Source organism: Apis laboriosa, unplaced genomic scaffold, assembly GCF_014066325.1.
Source record: "Apis laboriosa isolate Shangri-la unplaced genomic scaffold, ASM1406632v1 scaffold4_cov146, whole genome shotgun sequence".
NCBI classification, from domain to species: Eukaryota; Metazoa; Arthropoda; class Insecta; order Hymenoptera; family Apidae; genus Apis; species Apis laboriosa.
The window spans coordinates 1,568,053-1,590,587 of NW_025223501.1; the positions used below are offsets into that span (position 1 = coordinate 1,568,053).

At 26.8% G+C, this 22,535-nt stretch overlaps 4 protein-coding genes across 9 annotated transcripts; 1 reads left to right on the plus strand and 3 right to left on the minus strand.

The window, feature by feature from the left end:
- Position 1: 1 nt before the first annotated feature.
- Positions 2–11,731, minus strand: LOC122717018 (chromodomain-helicase-DNA-binding protein Mi-2 homolog). 4 transcript variants are annotated; one of them, XM_043940664.1, is made up of 24 exons: positions 11,521–11,731; positions 9,308–9,399; positions 9,089–9,211; positions 8,730–9,020; positions 8,058–8,606; positions 7,816–7,969; positions 7,520–7,705; positions 7,267–7,456; positions 6,831–7,204; positions 6,579–6,748; positions 6,292–6,517; positions 5,729–6,192; positions 5,208–5,661; positions 4,830–5,147; positions 4,442–4,750; positions 4,027–4,295; positions 3,794–3,885; positions 3,532–3,718; positions 3,200–3,472; positions 2,649–2,930; positions 2,307–2,554; positions 1,947–2,232; positions 1,564–1,873; positions 2–1,476 (listed from the first exon to the last, which is right to left on the minus strand). In XM_043940664.1, the coding sequence occupies exons 1-24, from the start codon at positions 11,555–11,557 to the stop codon at positions 1,472–1,474; spliced, it is 5,889 nt and encodes a 1,962-aa protein (XP_043796599.1). In that variant the 5' UTR covers positions 11,558–11,731; the 3' UTR covers positions 2–1,471. The 4 variants fall into 4 exon arrangements, with proteins under 4 accessions (XP_043796599.1, XP_043796598.1, XP_043796597.1 ...); XM_043940663.1 differs by having other exon boundaries at positions 6,822–7,204; XM_043940662.1 differs by having other exon boundaries at positions 7,807–7,969.
- Positions 11,732–13,678: 1,947 nt separating this feature from the next.
- Positions 13,679–15,152, minus strand: LOC122717140. The gene is made up of 2 exons (XM_043940914.1): positions 14,735–15,152; positions 13,679–14,609 (listed from the first exon to the last, which is right to left on the minus strand). The coding sequence occupies exons 1-2, from the start codon at positions 14,837–14,839 to the stop codon at positions 14,007–14,009; spliced, it is 708 nt and encodes a 235-aa protein (XP_043796849.1). The 5' UTR covers positions 14,840–15,152; the 3' UTR covers positions 13,679–14,006.
- A 155-nt stretch (positions 15,153–15,307) lies between these two features.
- Positions 15,308–19,265, plus strand: LOC122717138 (ATP-binding cassette sub-family F member 3). 3 transcript variants are annotated; one of them, XM_043940910.1, is made up of 9 exons: positions 15,308–15,580; positions 15,678–15,783; positions 16,014–16,200; positions 16,677–17,011; positions 17,095–17,593; positions 17,664–17,887; positions 18,004–18,368; positions 18,452–18,672; positions 18,750–19,265. In XM_043940910.1, exons 1-9 carry the CDS (start codon positions 15,508–15,510, stop codon positions 18,894–18,896), a joined length of 2,157 nt encoding a protein of 718 aa, XP_043796845.1. In that variant the 5' UTR covers positions 15,308–15,507; the 3' UTR covers positions 18,897–19,265. The 3 variants fall into 3 exon arrangements, with proteins under 3 accessions (XP_043796845.1, XP_043796846.1, XP_043796847.1); XM_043940911.1 differs by having other exon boundaries at positions 15,687–15,783; XM_043940912.1 differs by lacking the exon at positions 15,308–15,580 and having other exon boundaries at positions 15,678–15,778.
- Positions 19,266–19,492: 227 nt separating this feature from the next.
- Positions 19,493–22,066, minus strand: LOC122717139 (WAS/WASL-interacting protein family member 3-like). The gene is made up of 5 exons (XM_043940913.1): positions 21,806–22,066; positions 21,340–21,529; positions 20,985–21,271; positions 20,271–20,925; positions 19,493–19,746 (listed from the first exon to the last, which is right to left on the minus strand). The coding sequence occupies exons 2-5, from the start codon at positions 21,491–21,493 to the stop codon at positions 19,664–19,666; spliced, it is 1,179 nt and encodes a 392-aa protein (XP_043796848.1). The 5' UTR covers positions 21,494–21,529; positions 21,806–22,066; the 3' UTR covers positions 19,493–19,663.
- Between the last annotated feature and the right edge of the window lie 469 nt (positions 22,067–22,535).

The following is a 22,535-nucleotide window of genomic DNA, read 5'->3' on the forward strand; positions in this document are numbered from 1 at the left end:
CTTGTTTCTAATTATTAATTTATTCCAGCAGAAGTAATACATACAACAAACGATTTTCAATGATTTGTCAATTCATTTTTTATTCATTCATTCCCTTACTCTTTACACACTCATTCAAAATTTTTTAACTATATCCTAAATTATTCTTAGAAACTTATATGCCAACATAAGGATTTGGCAGATCGATTAGTTAAATTGAAATGCTCTAACACGTCTCGAACCTGGGGTAGAAAAAATGGAACAATATATTTACTTAAGATTTTTTAATGTTTCTGTGTTTTATAATTATATTTATAATCGTCCCTCTTCTCTTTTCTCTAATATAATGCATGGGATGTGAGACGTGCCTTTCGACCTTACTTGTTACGAGAGTGCTATAATATATGTGTATGCGTATAATATATAATGCATCAAAATGTAATTGGACAAGTATATACAAAGTATATTTATTAAATGATCACGATATTATCAAATTTCTCCCTAGGTCATTTTTTTAGTCATTGGTGACTTTTTTCAATAAAATAATCGATCTCTAAAGATTCGAATTACGTATCAGAATCATATCACCATGTGCATTATAATATTTAAGTATCAAACAGACTTTGTGCTTCTGTTTTTTTCGACGTAGTACTTACACAATATTTATTTTAAACTGAAAATTTGACAATTAAAGTGCGCATATATGAAGAATCTGAAAAATGGGAATCCATGCATTACAATAGCATGTAAAATTATATACGAAATGAACTTTCCCGAATATAATATGAATGTGAATGTCAGTCTTAACTAAAATGATTGCCATTGTTCATCGTTTATGGTATATCAATGATGATATTTAATATATATGCAATCTGAACTAAAATCCCTGAATTCACAAATACACATATCGAAGGACACGCTTTTGACTAATTAAGTCTTTTTGGCATCCGTCAGTAAAATATTATTGCAAAAAAAAATTGCGAATAAATTATACTGAACGATAAACCGCATGAATCAATTAGCGCATCTTAAATTTAAACTGCGCAAATCTCTGTAATCTGTACTCGTTTCTTAAATAAGTTGTTATTTTTGTTTGCATTAAGTAAAATGTACTTATCGTTACAATATAATACACACGCCGGTCGATGAAGAAATATAAATCACTCTTAATTAGCTTAAGAAAATAATTTATGCCACTTTCTACAAGGACCGTATATGTATAAATACAAAAACATGATAATCTTGATGCTAAACGCCGAATGTACACATAATAAATACAGAAATAATGTAATTTAGATGTAATATTACATATGTGTCTGCATATCTATGTCTGTTTTGTTACTTCTTTATCTTAACGCCTCTTTTAATAAAATTCAGCTAAAAATCGTAATTTACGAAAAAATAATGCAGCGCACACAATCTTTAAAACATAGTGTTAACATGCGCCATTATGAATTTTCAATTGAGCCACTGTTTATCAATCATTTACTATTCAAGCTGCAATATAAATTATTTTTATAATAATCATTATAAAGATTGAAATTCTATATTAAAAATGTTAAAAATTTAAAACTTATTGCATACCTGTGAATCCTTGTGGTGGTTGACCTGGTACTGAGTATTGTGGTCTAAAATTTCCGAAATTAGCTGCACCAGCAAATGTAGCTGGTAATTGTCCACCAGAAAAACCTGCTGGAAACTGTTGCGCTAACAATGCTGCTTGACCCGATTGAGAATTATTTCCGCCTGGTGCAGTAGCTGCTAATCGACTCAATATAGATCTCTCTGACATTTGAAGTCTTTGCGCAACAGGTGGAATACGAGCTAAAGTAGCTGGTAAACGGCTTACGTCAGATTTCATATCAGATAATAATTCTTCTAATTGATTTAGTACCTATATATAGTAAAATAATATAAAAATGAATTATAAATAAATAAAATAAAAAAATATTCAATAAAGATATTACTTTATGCAAGACAGCATTCGCTGGTTTATTTCCTGCAAGGCTTTCTTTACTGAGATGTTGATGTGATTCTGCAAGGCACTCAACTTCGGCAAATCTTGCATTTAAGCTCATTGCAGGATGATTAGGATCTTGTGTTAAGTTCAGATACGCAGCTCTTCTTAATTGTTCCTCTATTACTAATGCTTGTTCTAACAATTTAAAGCGTCTAGCTAAAAATTTATTCTTTATTTCTAAGAAGTTACCCTTGCCCACATCCATTTTAAATGGTTCATTAATTATTGCGAACCTGCAAAATAATATTAAAATAGCATATATTTATATTAAGCATAAATTTTCCTATTACAAATTTTTACATTTTACCTGATATCGTTTTGAATGTCTTGCCAACGACCATAGCCATGTGTAACAATACCAGCTAATAACCAATAGTCGTGTCTTCGATGCCAGATTTCATATTCACGACCAGGAACCGCAGCTTTTTCTTCATTTAACCATAATGTATGTAATTCTGTGAAACCTCCATCAGCTATGTTGAACATGAATTTACGTTTAGGTTTTATCGTTTCTGAATCACAATCTTTTATATCTTTTTCTTTATTATCTTTCTCCTATAATGTAAAATCGAAAATCTTGTTAATCTTGTAAAATCTTAATTAATTTCTCTAAATAAATTGCATTAGTTTATTAGCGTAATAGTAATACCTCTCGTTTTTCAGTTTCTTCTTCATCATCTTTAACGATAACTACATCTTCTTCAGAATCTTGCTTTGTTTTATTTTCAATATTTTCAACTTTTTCGTCATGTTTTGTTAATGACTTTTCTTCTTTAATATCCAATTTATCCTTTTCTTTATCCATTGTTTCTGATTCTGCATCTTTTTCCTCTTTTTTCACATCATCTTTATCTTTATCTTTCTCTGTATTATTTTCTTCTTCTTCTTTAGAATCCTTCGATTCTTCTTTCATATCTTTCGTTTCCGTAATCTACAAAATAATTTTTTTTATTGCAAGTTTAATTGAAATTTAATTTTATAATTAATTTTTTAATTTTTTATAATTAATATAATTATATATAATATATAATTATTATAATTTTATATATAATTATATATTATTATATTATATATAATTATTTTATATTATATATAATTTATTATTATATTATATATATTAATTTATATTATATATAATTATTTTTTTATATATATTATATAATATATATATTATAATATATAATTTTTTAATATAATTACTTCTTTATCCTTTTGTTCTTCTTTGCATTCTTTTACTTCAGAACTATCAGAATTAGATTTATTAGTATCAGTAATTGTAGTTCCAGATATGGCTGTTGGAGTTGGAGTCGCAGCAGGACTTGGACTAGCAGCATTAGAAGTAGCTGGTGTTGCACTAGTACTACTAGTTCCAGTTGCTCCATCTCCACTACCATCTACTTTTACAGGTTCTACTGGCTTTCGTATCATTTCAGGCATTGAATAATACCCATTAATGTGTTCAAATTCTTGTACCTATTAAATAATAAAAATAATTAAAAAGAAATAAAAAATTAATTGCTAAAGAATTTTACCTTTTTCCTTATCAAAGACATTACACCAATTCTTGTTAGAACATGCTGTCTACTGAGACCTTCTCTTGGAACACCGTCTGCAAACGTTTCGGCATTATCTGCACCAGGTTCACAGAGATGCCGCATAAAAAGAGAAACATATGCTTTGAAATTTTTTTCCGATTTGCCTCTTAAATCTCGCACCAACCTAAAATGCGATAATATACTTTAACAGTACTTTAAATTTTCTGATTTTGAATTATATCTTGAACGAATAACTAACCACTGAGAATTAAATGCGTCTTGTGGTGGCATACCGTAACGCATAATCGCATTTAGAAATGCTTTTCTCTGCCTAGCATTGAAGCCCAATACCTGAATTAAGCAATCACATTTCTTCTATATTAATTTTTAAATATAAAAAAAAAAATGTAAGAAAAAAAAAATGTAAGAAAAAAAAAATGTAAGAAAAAAAAAATGTAAGAAAAAAAAAAAAAAGAAAGAAAAAGAGCATACTTCAATATTTCCATTAACTCTAGCAAGTAATGGAGGTAGAGGTCGATCTTTTTCGTCTCTCCTTTCTAATCTTCTTCTACTTCTTCGAGATAATAAATCTCCATCACCCTTTTCATCAAAATCGTCATCTTCTTTATCATCATCACTAGGAGCACTGAAATCGCTATTATAATCAGAGAGATTTTCCTGCCAAGGTTGATCGTCTCTTGTACTTTGATCTCCAGTTACTCCTCCATCATTATAGTTTACTTGTTTACGTATTCGTTTACCTAAAAATAATTAAATATATTAATTATAATTAATTTATTATTAATTATATTATTAATTGTAATTATGTATAATTTATAATATTATACAAATTATAATTAATTTATATATAATTTATATAATAATATATATTTGTATAATAATTAACCTTTTCCAAGTGTTCTGGCTATATCTTCCTGTTGTTGTTCGTAATGATGTCTTAATAATTTGATCCAGTATGCTGGATCAGTATTCTCAGCTTCCTGTTTAATAATTTCAGTATCAGCTTCTTCTTCTGTTTCGCCTTCTTTTGTTACATATGATGCTACTTTGAATGAACTTAAATATTCATTAGCCCAGTTTTCTTTTTGCTCAATACCTTCCTTGCTTCTATCTAATAATTCAGCCACAGCTTTATCATCATAATGAATAGCTTCATCTTCTTTACCTTCTTCCTCTTTAAACAATTCCTCAGTACCTAATATAAAAGAGAATTACAAATTTCCATATTCAAATTCTATTTTTTTATTACATTTAAATATTATAATAAAATTTACCAAATCGTAAAATGTCATCAAGTTCTTGTTTACTGAAATTTGCACCTTTTCCGCCCATGCCAGGTCTTACGACTAAATGCGTTAACATCATTTTACGTTTTGCCACTTGTGTAACTCGTTCCTCGACAGAATTACGAGTTACGAATCTATAGATCATGACTTTGTTAGCTTGGCCAATTCTATGAGCTCTACTGAATGCTTGAATATCATTATGAGGATTCCAATCAGAATCATAAATAATTACAGTGTCAGCGGTAGCCAAGTTTATACCCAAACCACCGGCACGAGTAGAAAGAAGAAACACAAATTGTTGTGCACCTATCAAAAATAAAGTTATTAATTTTCTTTCTGTAATAGATAATAAAACTATTTACATACCAGGTGCATTAAATCTATCGATAGCTTCTTGTCGTTGAGCGCCAGTAATATTACCATCTATTCTTTCATATTTATAACCTTCTCCTTCTAAATAATCTTCGAGAATATCCAACATTTTTGTCATTTGAGAAAAGATTAATACCCTATGTCCGTCATCTCTTAATTTCTTTAACATTTTACTCAATAGAACGAGTTTTCCTGCTGCTTTAATTAATGCAGATGTTTCGTAACTTCCATTTGGTGCGGTTGGTGCTTCTTGAGACGCAGCTGGGAATAAGTAAGGATGATTGCAACATTTTTTTAAATCCATCATAATATTCAATAACGATACTTGTTGACCTCCTCCTTTAGGATTTAATGCTTCGAAATTTCTTGTTAATATATATTTATAATATTTCTTTTGCATAGGAGATAATTCGACGCGGACAATGAATTCCGATTTACTTGGCATATTCTATAAATAAAAAAAGAAATTAATATAAATGATATATCAAATTTTTATAATAATATATACTAAATACCTTTAGCACATCAGCCTTTAATCTTCTTAACATATGTGGCCCAAGTAATTCATGTAATTTCTTTACTTGTTCTTCTTTCGAAATATCAGCGAATTCATTTTGAAACGCAGCTAAATCATTAAATTTATCACGACATAGAAAATTCAATAGATGAAACAATTCTTCCAGATTGTTTTGTAAAGGAGTTCCAGTTAATAATAATTTATATGCAATATTGTAAGATGCTAATAATCTAAAAAACTTTGATTGGTTAGATTTGAGCCTATGCGCTTCGTCTACTACTAACACGGCCCAATCTATTGATCCTAAACATGCAGAATCAATTGAAATCAGTTCATAACTTGTAAGGAGTACATTAAATTTAATTTGATTCGATCGAATCTTTGATGCTCGACCTCCACGAACAGCACCCTCTTCAAATGACAATTCATTCTCTCGAATTACAATACGACTATCTTTGTCACCTAAAATTAATATAAAATGTTATAAAATTTTATTAAATCAATAAGAACATTAATAAAATTACTATTAATTATTAGTTAAATTCATTTGCATATATTTACCAACATAAGTAACACAATAAAAATCAGGTGCCCAAGTTTCAAATTCACGTTCCCAATTAATGATAGTTGATAGGGGAACAGATACCAGAAATGGTCCTTTACAATGTCCTTCTTTGTACAAAGAATAGAGAAATGTAATAGTTTGAATAGTTTTTCCCAGACCCATTTCGTCTGCTAAAATAGTGTCTATGCCTTGGCCCCATGAATATCTTAACCAATTTAAACCCTATGAAATTATGAAATTAAAAAATAAATAATAGGTATAAATATTGTGATAAAGTATATACTTCTAGCTGATAAGGATGTAATTGCATTCCAGTCTGATCTAAATATTCTGGCTGTCGTTCATATTTTTTCTTGAGATCTGTAGTAGGTTTATCAGGTGGAGGAGTGTATCTTTTGGGCGTTCTTTCTTCGTCATCAATAAGTTCACGAGTCTTCGATTTCTTGCCTTTACCTGAATATAATAAAAAATATAATTTTACAGTTCATAACATTTAATTACAAAAAGAAAAAATGAATTAACCGACTCTTCTCACCCTTCTTGCCCTTGCGTGAAGAACTACCATCACAACAATTTGCTGCTCTGAGATCCAAATAATATTCAATAGCCTGTTTTAATCCAGGAATATCTTCATGCTCGTCTTCCCACGTTGCCTGATCATATCCTAATTCTCTCCATTTAACAAGATATGTTGCTCTACCATCTCTTGAAAGTCTATGATTGATTACTCTATGTACTACAAGCCATTCTGGACGAACTCCATAACGATAAAATCGTTCTTCTAAATTATATTCATCTCTATTAGTAGCACCGTCCTGTTCTTTCAATCGTTTTACACGAGAATCGCTTTCATCCAATGGTTCTTCCAATTTTGGTGGTTCGTCCATATCATATTTTCGTGAATAATTTCTAACAATAATAAAATTAAAAAAAATTATCAATAAAAAAAATTAAATCTATTGTATACACACCTAAACATAAGAGGATGGAAAACATCAAGCTGTAATTCTGTAATCCAATCACAATGCCAATAGGACATATCTGCCCATTTCACAAAGAATTCGCGCATTCTACGTTGTTTGGGAGTAGCTTTACTCGTTGAAGGTTCTTCAGAAGGTGTTTCTGGGCAATCCTTCCATCTCCATGTTAAGATCTTTGCAACTATTATATAAGAAATTAAATATTAATTAAATATATATAATGCATAACTTTTTTTTAAAATACCTTTTCCACGTATAGGTGGACAAGAACATCTAGGACACTTCCAATCACCATCAGGAATTTCTGAAAGTGGTGGATTCAAACAATGTGTATGATAAGCACTAGTACAGCTATCACAACATAGTAATTCACCACCATCTTTACATATTCTACAAAATTCCATATGCTCATCATCATCTTCTGCTGCACCTGAAAAAAAATTAATAATATAAATTACAATTTGTTTTATTAATCAAATATACATAAGCATGTTGGGAAAGGATAGAAGGTTTAGGGTTACGGGAAGCTACCTGCAATACCTTCTCCTTCACAGTGAGGACAACTCCATTTTCCTTCAGGGGTTTCTTCTAATTCAGGTTCTAAACATACCAAGTGATAAGCTCTAGGACATGTGTCACAAAGAATAATTTCTCCACCTTGTTGACATACTTCGCAATAATCTTGATGATCAGTCTATATAAAAGAAATGTAAATATAAAAAATATTTTATATATTTCAACACAAAAAACATGATTATTAATCAAAGAGAGTCTAATTATACCTGAAGACCTTCTTCTCCATCTGGAAACTTTGATGTAGTTTTTGTTTTCTTCTTCTTTTTAGTTTTATTTCCGATTTTGGTTTTTGCCTTCCTGCGAACAGGTGGTTCTGCCGGTGGTTCAATTCCGCTTTCTTCTGTATTTCCTTTATTTGTCCCATCTGCACCAACAGGTTCCTCTGCATCTGCTAACATCTGCTCAAATTCCATGTCTGAATCTCTGTCAGTACCAACACCACTACCTTCTGCTTCTTCATCCGAACTTCCCCGTTTACGTTTTCCAAGTTTGATTTTAAGTGTTGGTACTTTAGAAGCTTTTTTTCCTTTTTTTGCTCTAGATCCTCGTGATTTTCGTTTTCTATCGCTATCTTCATCATCTTCTTCTTCATCTTCACCTTCCTGGACTGTACCACTACGATTTGCTCTTGCATTTCTACTATCTTCATCCACATTTGCTGATGACACATCTGTATCTGGTTGCGTATGAGGATTTAATTCAGAAAAATCACGCCATTTAGCAGCTACTAACATCATAAGCTTTGACATTGGAACCTAAAAATAAATAATAAACTTATTATATAAAATAACTTATTATAAATAAATAAATAACTTATTAAAGACAAATAAATTGTTGGAAAAAATATAATAATTTGGATTTGTTAGAAATGGATTTACTTTTGGATTCTCCTTTGCTAGAAGTGGTCTAACATGTTGTTGAAATAATTTATAGGTAGTTAAATTCTGGAAGTCTGCATCAGTATATTCAATTTGTACATCTGTCAATCCAAATGTGTTACAGACTTCTTCAATTGTAGGCATTCCAGTTGTAGGTTCTTGGCTAGGTGGAGCTGATGCATTATGACTAGATGATTTCCTGGAAGAAGACTTTCTACTTTTTCTATTTCCTGCATAGTCACTATCATCTCCAGCTATATCACCAGTTTCACCACCTCCAAAATCACTTTCCTAAATATGATGTAAACATTTATATAAATAAAGTAATCATATTTATGAAGATAAGATAAAATAATTACATCTCCAGAATCAGATTTTTTCTTTTTCTTTTTTTTCTTGCCCTTCTTATCTTCACTACGTGCTTTTCGTTTTTTCCCTTTCTTTTTTTTTCTTTCCTCTGGTTCATAATCATCATCTTCTTCCTATATAAAAAAGAAATATTTTTTAAATAATACAACATTTTTAAAAAATATATATCAGATATAATAAAAATATATATCTATATATCAGATACTAACTAGTCTTTGAGATTCCTCTGCATCAGATGAACCATCCACTTGTTGATTAACATTTGAAACTTGACCTCCAGTTTCATCTAAATCATCTTCTCCTAAAAGTTCAATATATTAAAAAGATATTTTTATAAAAAATAAAATATAATTATCAATAATTATAAAAAAGGATATTTCATGCAAGTACATTATTTATAATATTTTATGATACTTTTATTTTTTTAATGTAATTTTTAATGTAATTTAATGTATAATTGATAATAAGCTAAATTTTCATTGGCTATCTCTGACTTACATAAAATCAATATCTGTTTCATTATAATATAGGCTTAAGAATAGTCAATGTATATATGTATATATATATATATTTTTTCAATAAAATTAATTATATGAATCAATAATTTTTAAAAATTTTATGGTTTGCCAATAATATTATTATTTATTATATATTAATAATATATTATTTTCTAAAAAAAAAATTCAATAGCATCTTATATAATTTATAATTATATGTATATAAATATTTCACGTCAAACTGTTGGAAAAATTTTCTATCATAGTATTACGATAATATGAAAAAGATAAATATTTTGTTATTCGTTTTTTTTTAAAATTCTATAAATTTAATATATATATATTATAAATTTAAATTTTTAGTTAATAAAAAAATTTCGAAAGAAAATTTATTAATTGCTAAAGTTTTAACATAAAATGCTTAAGAAAATATAAGAGAGGGCAACAATTCAAACAAATGTTATTGGACGAAATGTTCCGACTTGTGAAATGATGACGGACTGATAATTGCCAAATCGATAGTAATGTTTTATAATAAACTGATTTTTTTATTTTTTTAATGCAATCAAAATGATCAAAAATCAATACAAATATAATATTTCTATAAAAAAATAAATATGCGCACAAATATAAGTATTATTTGAAAATGAACATGAAGCTTAAGTTAATAATTAAAATTCATAAATTATTTTAGATTAATCCACATTCGATGAATGCTTTGTCGTGCGTCCGCCATTTTCTTTGAAAGGGCTCACCACATTAAATGTATGTGTCTATATTTTACATTCATAATATTTTTAATTCTAAATTTATTTTTAATCATATAGAAAAAATTGAAAATGAAGCTATAGTCATGATTTATGTCTTAAATTTTTAATAAATCCAATGAAACAAGTTTTCAAAAAACTCGCACCGGTTGCTTATATATTGCGATTAATAATGTGTATATAATAGATACATATACAGACATACCAGATGGTTAGAAAACTAATACATATTACAAAATTATTTAAAAATTCTACTAGAAATTATAATCGGTATTTTCTATCTTTTTTTAAAAAAAAATTTCTTTACAAAGAAATAAAATTTTAAACAAAAATTATCAAAATCGAAATATACACAATAAATAAAGTTACTTTATTATTATTTTCGCGATTGAAGCAGATCATAGTGCATCTTTATGCGATAAAACAACGCAAGCCTTTTAATGTTTCGAATTGAAAATAAGGAAAATCAAATAGGGTTTTATGAAATAAAATTTTATGAAGTAAAATTTACTGAGAGATTATTAAATATGAATTATATAAAGAGTGTATTGAAAATAATTGAAAATATCCGATATTAAATAAAAATTCAATTGTTGAAATTAATATATTAAGTCATAATATCATAATCTAGAATGTATATAATTATTGTAAAGATCTCAATAAAATTGTACTAGAAATTTTGTATTGAAAACTTTGTAGCTACAAAAATAAAAGAAATTCAAAAAGCCATGTGATTTCTATATAACTATTGAATGTAAACAATAACCTATACCTGATTATTTTGTTTTGGATTTACATGATGATTAAATGTATTGCGATTGCAAAAAAAGCATTAAATTTCTAAATAAAGTATCGTTAAATGATCATAGAATTATTTGACAATTCAAAGGTTACTTCTTTCTTTCTTGAGAAAAGATAAACAAATTTTAGCAAATAAGAATTTGATAATTTTTTTCTGTGACGATTAACCTGCCATTGAATCAAATAAAAACATACAAGAAATTATAATGAAATGCAGAATAATAAGATAGCGTGTGGAAAATCATAGAAGGATCAATTGACATGGCAGCCATCGTACGAAAAGCGCGCGTCCTGCGTGTTCGAGGATATAACTTTCCGGTAGCATTCGTGATTGAGAGTATCCCTTTTTGCACTTACCCGCGTAGCTTTCATCTACCTCTTCATCGGATGCCATTCTCTAGTATCGCAACAAACTATACACTCGAAAAACACTGAGCTGAATTTAATCACTCACTAATCAAGATGTTCACTGTAGAAAAACAGTACGGAAATGCGACATTAAATGTTTGTACCTCAACGCTCTCCGCGTTTTAGTTTCGGCGTGCCGTCACTTCGTCTTGTACGTGCACCGATGTGCACCTACTGCTGTATGCTTCTTCTTTCACGCGATTCGTCAGTTCTCCTCATTCCTCCCCACTCATACTGATTTTCTCTCCCCTCGCTTTCCCCTCTTCGTTGTGAGAGTTCGTTTCTTCCCCTCTTTCTTTTTCCTCGTTTCTCGTTCGCCCCGTTACAGCGTGCTGTAGCTGTATACGAATATATACGAATGATCTTCAGAATCTGTATTTATTTTTTATATATTCTTTTTCATTCTATTCTTTCTTTCTTTTCTTTTATCTTTTACCGTTCGTTTCTATCCTTTTATGATTTTTTAAAATAAATTTTTTAATTCGAAAAGATTATTCCTTTTTTCAATAATAATGTATTTCCGTGTACATATATATAATCATTATAATCGGTCTCTTTTGTTTCCTATTTTTTATCCTTTTTATTTTTTTTTATACATTATTTTAAAATGTCTTTATTTAATGCTTTTGAATTTGATGAATTCAAAATATATCGATTTCTATTATAAAAAAAATTATATTTCAAAAACTGTATATTACATTAATAATTATTATTAAATAATATATTATCAATTTTTGATGATTAGTTTTGTATAAGAATTCCACCATATTAGTTATACAGTTCGATATAAATTATAGCAAGTTTTAATAGTATGTATGTACGGATTTACGGGTATGATTAATGGTCGAGTAATATACATATATATATATGTACATATATAATACACTCGTATATCGACCTTTTTGATGGAGATAAGATAACTGAACACAATTTACATATTATTATTTTTTTATTTCGGCATATTTATTTTTAATTTAAAAAATATCGTAATTTTCAGATATTATTGATTTTATGCAATTAAACTACTCCTTAGTATTAATGCACTATATAATAAATTAATTATAAATTAAAATTTAAATTAAAAAATTGATTATTATTTTTCATCTTAATAGATTTGGAAATATGTTTGTATCCATATATACCTATAATTTTTCATAAACAATTCTTTTATTTTTGATATAGAAAAAATAATTTAATTAATTTTTTTTATTTGTTTTCATATGTATCAAATGAATATAAGTCTAATTTCATCATAATAAAAATATAATTTGATTTATATTTATATTTTGATAAGAATTAAAATATTTTAATAATATTATTTAATAAAATATAATAAATGAAACTGGAAATTAACATAGAAAATTATATAGAGAAAGAATATTATATTACACGAATTAAAAATAGTACCTCTAAATAATATCATTAAAATACTATAAATCTCTAAATTCTTTTTAATAAAAAAAATTATTTTTAGTTTTAAATAAAACTTTGTTTCATAATAAAATTATTGAATTGAAAAATTATTAAAAAATTTAGTTTTAAAATTAATCAATTTTTCAAATAACAACTTACAGTTTTTAGATCATATTGCAGGAATTCTTTATAGAATGACATGTCACTATATTTGTTTACACCTCTTTATTCATAAATGCCAGAAATATGAATCATGTGCACAGAGAACATATTATATGTTTTGTACAAATATGTATCATCGTATAACGTGAATGAAAATTTTATTTATATGTTTCATACTTAACAATCTATTTACAGATGTAATACATACAGCCTTTGTATATAAATGAAAAAGTTAGAAGAAAGTACTTTTAATACTCTTACATAAAATAGATTCGTTTTTCTTCCTAAAATTCATTATATATTCTCCATTATATTAATGTTAAAAAATATATATCATGTAAAAAATTATGATTTACAAAAAAATATAGTTTTCAGGAATGGATAGAAGCAATATAATACTATATGGAATGAATTTTAACAATAATTAACAATTACCAACTGATTTAAAGCTATTATACATATTTGACATATTTAGAATTAAGTATTTGAAATTTTTAAAATTCTTTCTTTAAATAAATCAAATATGATTGAACTTATTTTATATAATTCAATTAATCGTAAACAAAACTTTGTACTACATTGATCTTTATATATTAATGAAATTTAATTTTTCGTCAAAAATATTTTAATTTGGAATATATGTATATGATAAATCTCTATGCATAACTAGACATACATCTGCTCATGATGAATAAAGAAATAATTTTTATCTTTTATCTAATAGAATGCAATTAGTCGCAAAATTGTTGATGAATATCATCTATGTAATTGTTATACAAATCGAAATGGATTTGCAAAGATAAAAAGTTATATGCAATGCTATTGTGTAATCATATATTAAGATGAAATATTTAGAGTGCTCAACCATAATCAACGCTTAGAGCACTAAGCCCTTTTTTCTTTATAGCTTCTGCTACAGCTCTTTCTAAAAAGTTCTCCTGTTGATCATTTTCATCTATTTTATCCAAATCCCAATCAAATTTATTATATTCTTCTGGATTTTTTGAATCATTTAATCTCAATGAATTTGTAGATGTAGTAGCTACTGAATTCTCAAAATTTCCACCATCTGATTTATGATTAGCTGGATAAAAACAATGCAGATCTGTATATTCATTATTAGTCCAATATCCTGGAGCTTTGTCACTGTAAAAAGCATTGGATTGAGAAACAAGTTCTGCAGATTGAACTAAACCATGATTACGAATTGCCATCATGACTGCAGTATCCTCCATATCATTTCCTCTGAATAATTGAAATCTGGATTCCTCTAGAGAATAAGATGATGTTCCCATAATGTAATTTTCTAATACTTTGTTAATGGTATTATCTACATATCCCTTGGCAACCTGACAAGCTTGCCATCTTTTTAATTTTTCCCTTGCTTGTTTTTCTACATCATCATATTCAACATTTTCTGCTTCTTGTATTTGTTCCACTTTTTTTCCATTTGAACTTTTTTCCTATAAAGTAATTGCTCAAATAGAATATATATTTTGAAATATTATTATTGTTTAATATTTTTTTTTTAGAAGAATAAAATATAAAATTGGAATTTAAATAATTTATAACTATATTTCGTAATTACCATATCCCAAATCGTTTCGGTAGCTTTGAGTCGTGTACATTGCCGTTTTGGTGGAGCTGGTCTTTCATGATCATCAGTATCTGATTCTTCGATGTCGGTCGCCATTTTCTCTATTTTATACAGGTCTGTATTTTGCTCTTCTTTTAAACAATTTAAATAAAGCTAAATAAATCTGATAATAATTATTAAACAATTTTAAGGAAAAGACCTTGGTCTACATTACAAAAATTCACATCACTTCCATCAACTTTCTTTGCCATCTTTCTTTCGAAACAGTGATAAATTTTTATCTTGCATTCTATTGATTTTAAATCATTTCGATTATGAATACTTTTAATGATGTAAATAGACCGCAACATAAAAATTGAATAATAATTATAAATAAATATCAGAATTCAACGAAACAAATATTACACACAATCAAATGACAAAAATCGTTTTGACAGCTTCAAAATGGCTACTTTATCATTAAATTCTATATAATATATCAAATTGAATTTCGAAGAATTTTTATACATTATTAAAACAGAACTGAGATTTTTCAAAATATTATTAAAAAAATCGTATATGAACTAAGCATATCGAAAATTTATTTAATGTCAATTAAACTATCTGGATGATCTTTTGACTGCAGTATTATATTCTAAAATGGCATAAACATGTGTTTGCAGTGTTCAAAGGAATTTTGACGTCTGGTTCTGTCAAGAATATCGTTTTATAAATCATTCAAAATAAATTCTTTTTAACATTTTTGTTACAACACGTTAATTGGCATGGCAATCTGTGGAGAATATATTCGTAGTCAATTTCCCACAATAGATGATGATTTGTATCAATATGTGGAAGGTATATTTTAAATAACCTAACATTAGAAAACATTTGTTATTTAATAATAATTTATAAATGATATATTTTTTTTTAAATAATATTTGCACTTATAAAGGTATTTTAGATAGCTCTAAGGATGATTTCGAGGATGGAGATGAAGTTTATGAAGCAATAGGAGAAGTATTACACGAGGTTGCAGAGAAAACAGAAAATGAGGTTAGGTCTGTAAACGTGTTCAAATTTCTCTGTTTTTTATATCATCATATAACATTATCATATGTTCTTATAATAACATTAAATTTTTGATTTATTGATAAATTTTTTAACTTGGAATAATATAATTTCTTATAATATATTCATTTTTTAAATAATTTTAAATGTGATTATTAATATATTAATTATAATTTTTTATATGTTTTATATATTTTAATTTACATTTCTTTATTTTTAGACAAATATGTGTAAAGTTATTGGAAATGTTAAAAGGTAATTCAAATGATGAAAATGTTGAAAGGAGAAAAAATGGAGTGAACAAAGTACTAAATGCTCCAGTACACTTGGGGACTATGGCTGCTACTTTAGAAGCTCAAGTAGAACAAATAAAGAGTATATGGGTTACTACTAGAGATGATGGCATGGTAAAAATTTATGCTTGAAAATTTTAATTTTTAATAACATTAATATATATATATACATGTAGGATATTAATATTCATGGGATATATTTGTAGAATCAATTTTAGAGATAAAAACATAAAATTTGATATATAAAAATTTTTAATTAAGTTTATTAAGTTAAATTATTAAATTCATTAAGTAATTGAATTTATGTTATGTGACATGAAGAAAAAATGGTTATTTTGTTATATTGTTGTCGCATTCTATTTCTTTCTTTTATTTAATGCGAATTTAACTTGAAAAAATTAATAAATTGTTTATAATTTATAATTAATTAAATAAGCTTCAATTGATCTTTTTGTATACTTTTGTATTTGTTTTAACTAGAATCTTTTAATGTTTTAACTAGAATTCTAATCTAAAATTAACTCTTTATAGAATTTCTCATAAATATATATTAACTATATATATTTTAATTAAAAAATATTCTTTAACAGAAAGTAGATGCTAAAAAATTAGAAAAGGCAGAAGCAAAATTACAACAAAAACAAGAAAAAAGAAGTAATAATGAATTAAGTGGACGAATTAATATTACAACTCAAGGTATAGAATCTGCTAGTGCGAGTCAAATGACAAGTAAAAAGGATAGTAGAATGGAAACAAAAGGCAATGTAAATAAGATTCAGGATATTAGGATAGAAAATTTTGATATAGCATATGGAGATAGAATATTATTGCAAGGAGCTGATTTAACACTTGCATTTGGTAGACGTTATGGCCTTATTGGTAGAAATGGATTGGGTAAAACAACCTTATTAAGAATGATATCTAGGTACTAAAATTGTTCCATAATAACATTTTAATTATTAAATATTTTGTTTAATTGTTTGTATCATTTCATTCTAATTATTTCAGTAAACAATTAAGAATACCATCTCATATAAGAGTTTTACATGTAGAACAAGAAGTTGCTGGAGACAATACTTCTGCACTTGAATCTGTATTAGAATGTGATCAAGAAAGAAGTATGTTACTTAGTAAAGAAGCAGAATTACAAGCAATGATAGAAAAAGATGGTGGTAAAACTGGGGATACATTAGGGGAAGAATTAGCTAAAATATATGAAGCAATGCAATTAGCAGAAGTAGACAAAGCACCTGCTAGAGCTAGTGCTATTTTATCAGGACTCGGATTTTCTGTTGAAAGACAATCGTGGCCAACTAAAGCCTTCTCTGGTGGATGGAGAATGAGATTAGCTCTTGCAAGAGCACTATTTTCTAGACCTGATCTTTTGTTACTTGATGAACCTACAAATATGCTTGATATTAAAGCTATTTTATGGTTAGAGAAATATTTACAATCATGGCCAACTACTTTACTTGTTGTTTCTCATGACAGAAATTTTTTGGACACGGTATAAATTTCTATATTTTTTGAAATTATTATTCTAAAATTATATGTTTGAAAATTATATTTAATGATAGGTTCCCACTGATATATTATATTTACGTGGACAAAAAATTGAAGCATATCGAGGTAATTATGAACAATTTTCAAAAACTAAAGGAGAACGTGAAAGAAATCAACAGAGAGAATATGAAGCTCAACAAGCTAAAAGAGCACATGTACAGGAATTTATTGATCGATTCCGATACAATGCCAATCGTGCTTCTAGTGTACAAAGTAAAATCAAGATGTTAGAAAAATTGTAAGTTTAATAAATTTAAATAATTTAAATAATAAACAAAATATTATAAAATATTATATATTATATATTATATATTATATATTAAATATTATTTAAAATTTTATTATTTTCAACAGACCAGAACTTAAACCAATGGAAAAGGAAGGCGAAGTAACTCTTCGCTTTCCAGATGTTGAACCATTAAGTCCTCCAATATTACAACTTAATGAAGTCTCCTTTAGTTATATTGGAGGAAATGATAATTCATATATATTCAGTTCTGTGAATTTGACTGCTAGTTTACAATCTCGCATTTGTATCGTAGGAGAAAATGGTGCTGGTAAAACTACTCTTTTAAAGATCATAACAGGTGCATTAAGTCCAACACGAGGTACAGTACATGTTCATAGAAATTTGAAATTTGGATATTTTAGTCAACATCATGTAGATCAACTAGATATGCGCGTATGTCCAGTTGAATTATTACAAAATCATTTTCCAGGTATGAATTTATTTGAAATTTATATATTATTAATATTGAAAATTTATAATTCTATATCCTTTTATACTATTTGATTATTTTAGGAAAACCAATTGAAGAATATAGAAGAATGCTTGGAAGTTTTGGAATAAGTGGTAACTTAGCTTTGCAATCTATCAATTCTTTATCTGGAGGACAAAAATCTAGAGTAGCATTTGCATTAATGTGTGCTGCTATGCCAAACTTTTTAGTACTTGATGAACCTACAAATCATTTGGATATTGAATCTATTGAAGCTTTAGGTAAAGCACTAAATGCATGTCAGGTAAAAATTTTTCTTTTTAATTTATTTGTTTCTATTTTAAATTATATTACAATCATTTTTTTAAATAAATCTTTCAGGCAGGTGTTATATTAGTTTCGCATGATGAAAGATTAATTCGCATGGTATGCACTGAACTTTGGGTATGTGCTGAAGGTTCTGTTCGATGCATCGAAGGAGGTTTTGACGAATATCGTAAGATTATTGAAAAGGAACTCGAAATGTAAAAATTATTTTAATTGTATTATGAATTTTTGCATTTTTCCGAGTTAAATTACCGATGTGAAAGTTTCAATTAATTCGAAGCTTGCAAGAAAATAAAAATATTTATTTTTATATTGGGATAATGAATATTTTTGATTTATTTATCGATGCTGTCGCGGAGATTATATTGTCTATTTTAAATAAAGCTATGAAAGAGCTATGAAAAATCATTGTTTATTAACATAAAATTTGCAAAATAGACTGAGTCTTCGATTTAACAATAGAATTAGGAAAGTTTCACATCGTTTAACTGCCAGCTAAAATAAATTATATCTAAAAGAATTCTGATATTTAATATTGTATATTAGTTAATAAAAAATCGTTGTTATAAATAAAGATATATAAGATTTTATCCTTATTATAAAACCGTTTAAAACATTACATTGATATACATGATTTACATGATCAATTACTTATGCATAAACTTAATTATTTTTTTAAAAATAATTTTTTGTTTAATTTAATACAGTATAATATACTGAAATTTATAAGAAAAATATATAACTACGAAAAATATTGAAATCGATATGTTATTCTTTATGAACTTAAAATGTTGAATACTTTATAATATGTAATGGTTTTAATATTTTTATTCCGTTTTTTTTCTATTCATCTAAATTTTTCTTTCGTTGTAATATTTTAAAAATTATTAACTAATCATATGACATAATAAATATAACAAATTATTTGTAAACTTTTAATATGTCAAAGAAGTACTATATTGTCACAATTAACCCCCAGATGATGTGTTTAATGATACCATTGTATTGGATATAGAAGACATTGGTGGCGCAGGAGCTTGCTGTTTTGCAGCTGGAATTTTTAAATATTGTTATTATTTTTGTCTTAATAAATCTTAATTTTGTTTATTAAGAATTATCAATAGTTTAACATGCAATTGGATTTTGAAAATGTGCATTATAATATGCATCAATATGAGTAATTAACATTAATACTAATGATTTAATTAGTTTATAAAATATTTATAATTTCTTAATATATTTTAATATATAATAAACAATCAAAATTAATTAAGTTAATATACAATTTATTTTTCAAATATAATTTTACTTTGTAGAAAAAAAAATAAATTTTTCATTTATGAAACAAAATAAATTAATTAATTTATAAAAATAAATATAAAAAGTGTAATCAAATATGATAAATATGATAAATTGTTAATAGCAAAATATCATATAAAATATGATAAATATTCTTAGATGTACAAATGTTTTTAATTTTAAATTATAAAATTTACATAAACAATTCTGCAGTATATTGTCTAATATTATGATTCAAGAAGGAGTACAATTGATATTGGAGTGTATCATTCTCACCATTTCTGCTACTGTAGATTTTTGTAAATCCTTTAAATGGTTCTGGCGATGGAAAATTTGCAACAGAATGAAACATATCAGCAAATCGAAGCTCTAAATCTAAAATGTTCATTGTCTGTCCATTGCGCATAGAAGAACTTCTTGTAGGTGGTGTCGGTGGTGGTGGTGGTGGTGGAGCCAATCTTTGATGAGTAGGAGTTGGACGATGAGGAAGAGGAGGAGGTGGAGGTGGTATACATGGAGCACTAACAGTTATTCTAGAAGGTGGTGGTGGTGCTACTCTAGTTGCAGTGCTAATTGTATTATTATTTGTTCTAGAAGTTGGAGGAGATGGAGGTTTCACGATTGGAGGTCTAAGTATTCGATTTGTAGGTCTTGGTTGGGTTTCATTTAGGCAATCTTGAGACTGATGAAGAGAAGATGGAGTTGGAGCAAGCACAGGAGGTGATCTAGGTAATCGCATACTTTGTGCTCTTGACACACTTCCTCCAGTAGTTAAATTTAATTTTTTAGGAGGTGGTGATGGTTTGTGCAATGCAGATGAGGATGTGGAAGGTGGTTTTGGTGCAAGAGTAGGTTTTCCAAATCCTTTAGATGCTTCAGTATTTGAACTAGTATAATCTGTAGTATTTTGTCCTGGTATTGAATTTGTTTTCTAAAACATTAAACAAAATCTTAAAATTTATTTAGACATAATTTTTTTAATATTTTTACCTGAGCAAATATTTGTGGCTTTTGAGTAGCTGGTGGTGGAATTGGAGGTGGACCTCTTTTTATACTAGGGACAGTTGATTGACTCAAGTTTATATTATTTATATTGTTAGTATTCTTTTCACTTGAAGTCATTCTAGATCCTATAGGTTTCAATTTAGGCATGCCACTAGAAAATAATCCACCCAATCCTATAGGTCCTCCATTATTTGCATTGCTATTGTTAACATTAGAATTATTTTCCTTGATATTCAAGGAAGAAGAGTTTCCTAATTCAGTTTTTACTCTACCTAAAATATTAATAATTATTATATGATAAACATAATTTATAAAAAAATAAATATATTTTATAACATACCACTAACTATAGGTGCACTTTTATCTATTGTTATAGTTTTTTTTAAGGTTTTTCCAGCTCTAATTGATTGAAGAAGTAAATTTCTATCTTGACTTCCTACATTAGATCCAGATGTATTGAAAATAGGAGGTGGAGGTGGAGGTGGTGCAGGCATCCTTATATTTAATTTTTACAGAAATATTTACTATTCCTGATAAAAATATTATAAAAACAACATAATTAATTTAAATAAATTTCAATTCATTTTTATAAATAATTAAATTATTAATAGTATAATATACAAAGGCTGAAGCATATTTATAAGATAAGATTAGACTTCCTATATAGAAAACACTACAATTAGGTTAGCACAAAAATAATTTCAATATTTTTTTCAATATTTTACATTCGTATTGTAAGTTTTATGATTATTTAAGAACATATGTTGAATGTTTATATATGATATGATAAATTATAAACTATTTACCTAAAATTAACAAAATGATTTTATATCCAGAAGAAAACGGTCTTTGAAACTACCGCACTTTATATCAATTTCTGAATCATTATGAACGAATTGAATCTATAATATTCTAAAATTTTCCAGACTCGAAAGATTCAGATACACTGTTATTTTTTATGATGAATATAAATTGAAATAAACTTGTCACACGTACAGATGATTAAATTAATGCACATCTCGATAAAATTCAAGCGTTTGTTTATACCATTGACGAGTCATATTCGATCGAACAGTACATACGAATACACTTGAATGTACCACACCTGAAAGCTCTTAAAGTCATACCATCAAAATGAGAACATATCTTCTTTCCTTTGTAACTATAACACCATTGGTTATTGAAATAAGATCCGCATCCTTGTTTTTCAGATATATATATCCATTTTTAAACATTCCATTTCTAATCATTTATTTATTCATTCTAATTCTATTATTTATTTATATTATGTAATTCGGGAATTAAATAATAGTTGCAATAATAAAAATAATTTTTATTTTTCTTTTAATATATTAAAAAGTTGAAAAAGTAATAAATAATTTTGAGATTTCAAAAAATTAAAAATAAAATACACATTTTTGTTTTTCATTGTAAAATAATAATGTTTTATATAATACATTAAAAATATAAGAAAAAAAAAATGATATGAATATATATATAAAAATATCTATTTTAAAATATATATATAAAAATATC

Bases quoted from the DNA above. Each gene is read 5' to 3' on its own strand.
- LOC122717138 (XM_043940910.1), top strand. From the start codon at position 15,508: ATGGCAATCTGTGGAGAATATATTCGTAGTCAATTTCCCACAATAGAT. The intron at 15,581-15,677 runs GTATATTTTAAA...GCACTTATAAAG, and splicing joins TTTGTATCAATATGTGGAAG to GTATTTTAGATAGCTCTAAG. The intron at 17,594-17,663 runs GTATAAATTTCT...ATTTAATGATAG, and splicing joins ACAGAAATTTTTTGGACACG to GTTCCCACTGATATATTATA.
- LOC122717140 (XM_043940914.1), bottom strand. From the start codon at position 14,839: ATGGCGACCGACATCGAAGAATCAGATACTGATGATCATGAAAGACCA. The intron at 14,610-14,734 runs GTAATTACGAAA...ATTACTTTATAG, and splicing joins CCGAAACGATTTGGGATATG to GAAAAAAGTTCAAATGGAAA.
- LOC122717139 (XM_043940913.1), bottom strand. From the start codon at position 21,493: ATGCCTGCACCACCTCCACCTCCACCTCCTATTTTCAATACATCTGGA. The intron at 20,926-20,984 runs GTAAAAATATTA...TTAATGTTTTAG, and splicing joins AGCCACAAATATTTGCTCAG to AAAACAAATTCAATACCAGG. The intron at 19,747-20,270 runs GTGAGAATGATA...TAAAAATTCCAG, and splicing joins AATCTACAGTAGCAGAAATG to CTGCAAAACAGCAAGCTCCT.
- LOC122717018 (XM_043940661.1), bottom strand. From the start codon at position 11,557: ATGGCATCCGATGAAGAGGTAGATGAAAGCTACGCGG. The intron at 9,021-9,088 runs GTAATTATTTTA...CATCATATTTAG, and splicing joins AAAAATCTGATTCTGGAGAT to GAAAGTGATTTTGGAGGTGG. The intron at 7,970-8,057 runs GTATAATTAGAC...TCTTTTATATAG, and splicing joins ATGGAGAAGAAGGTCTTCAG to ACTGATCATCAAGATTATTG.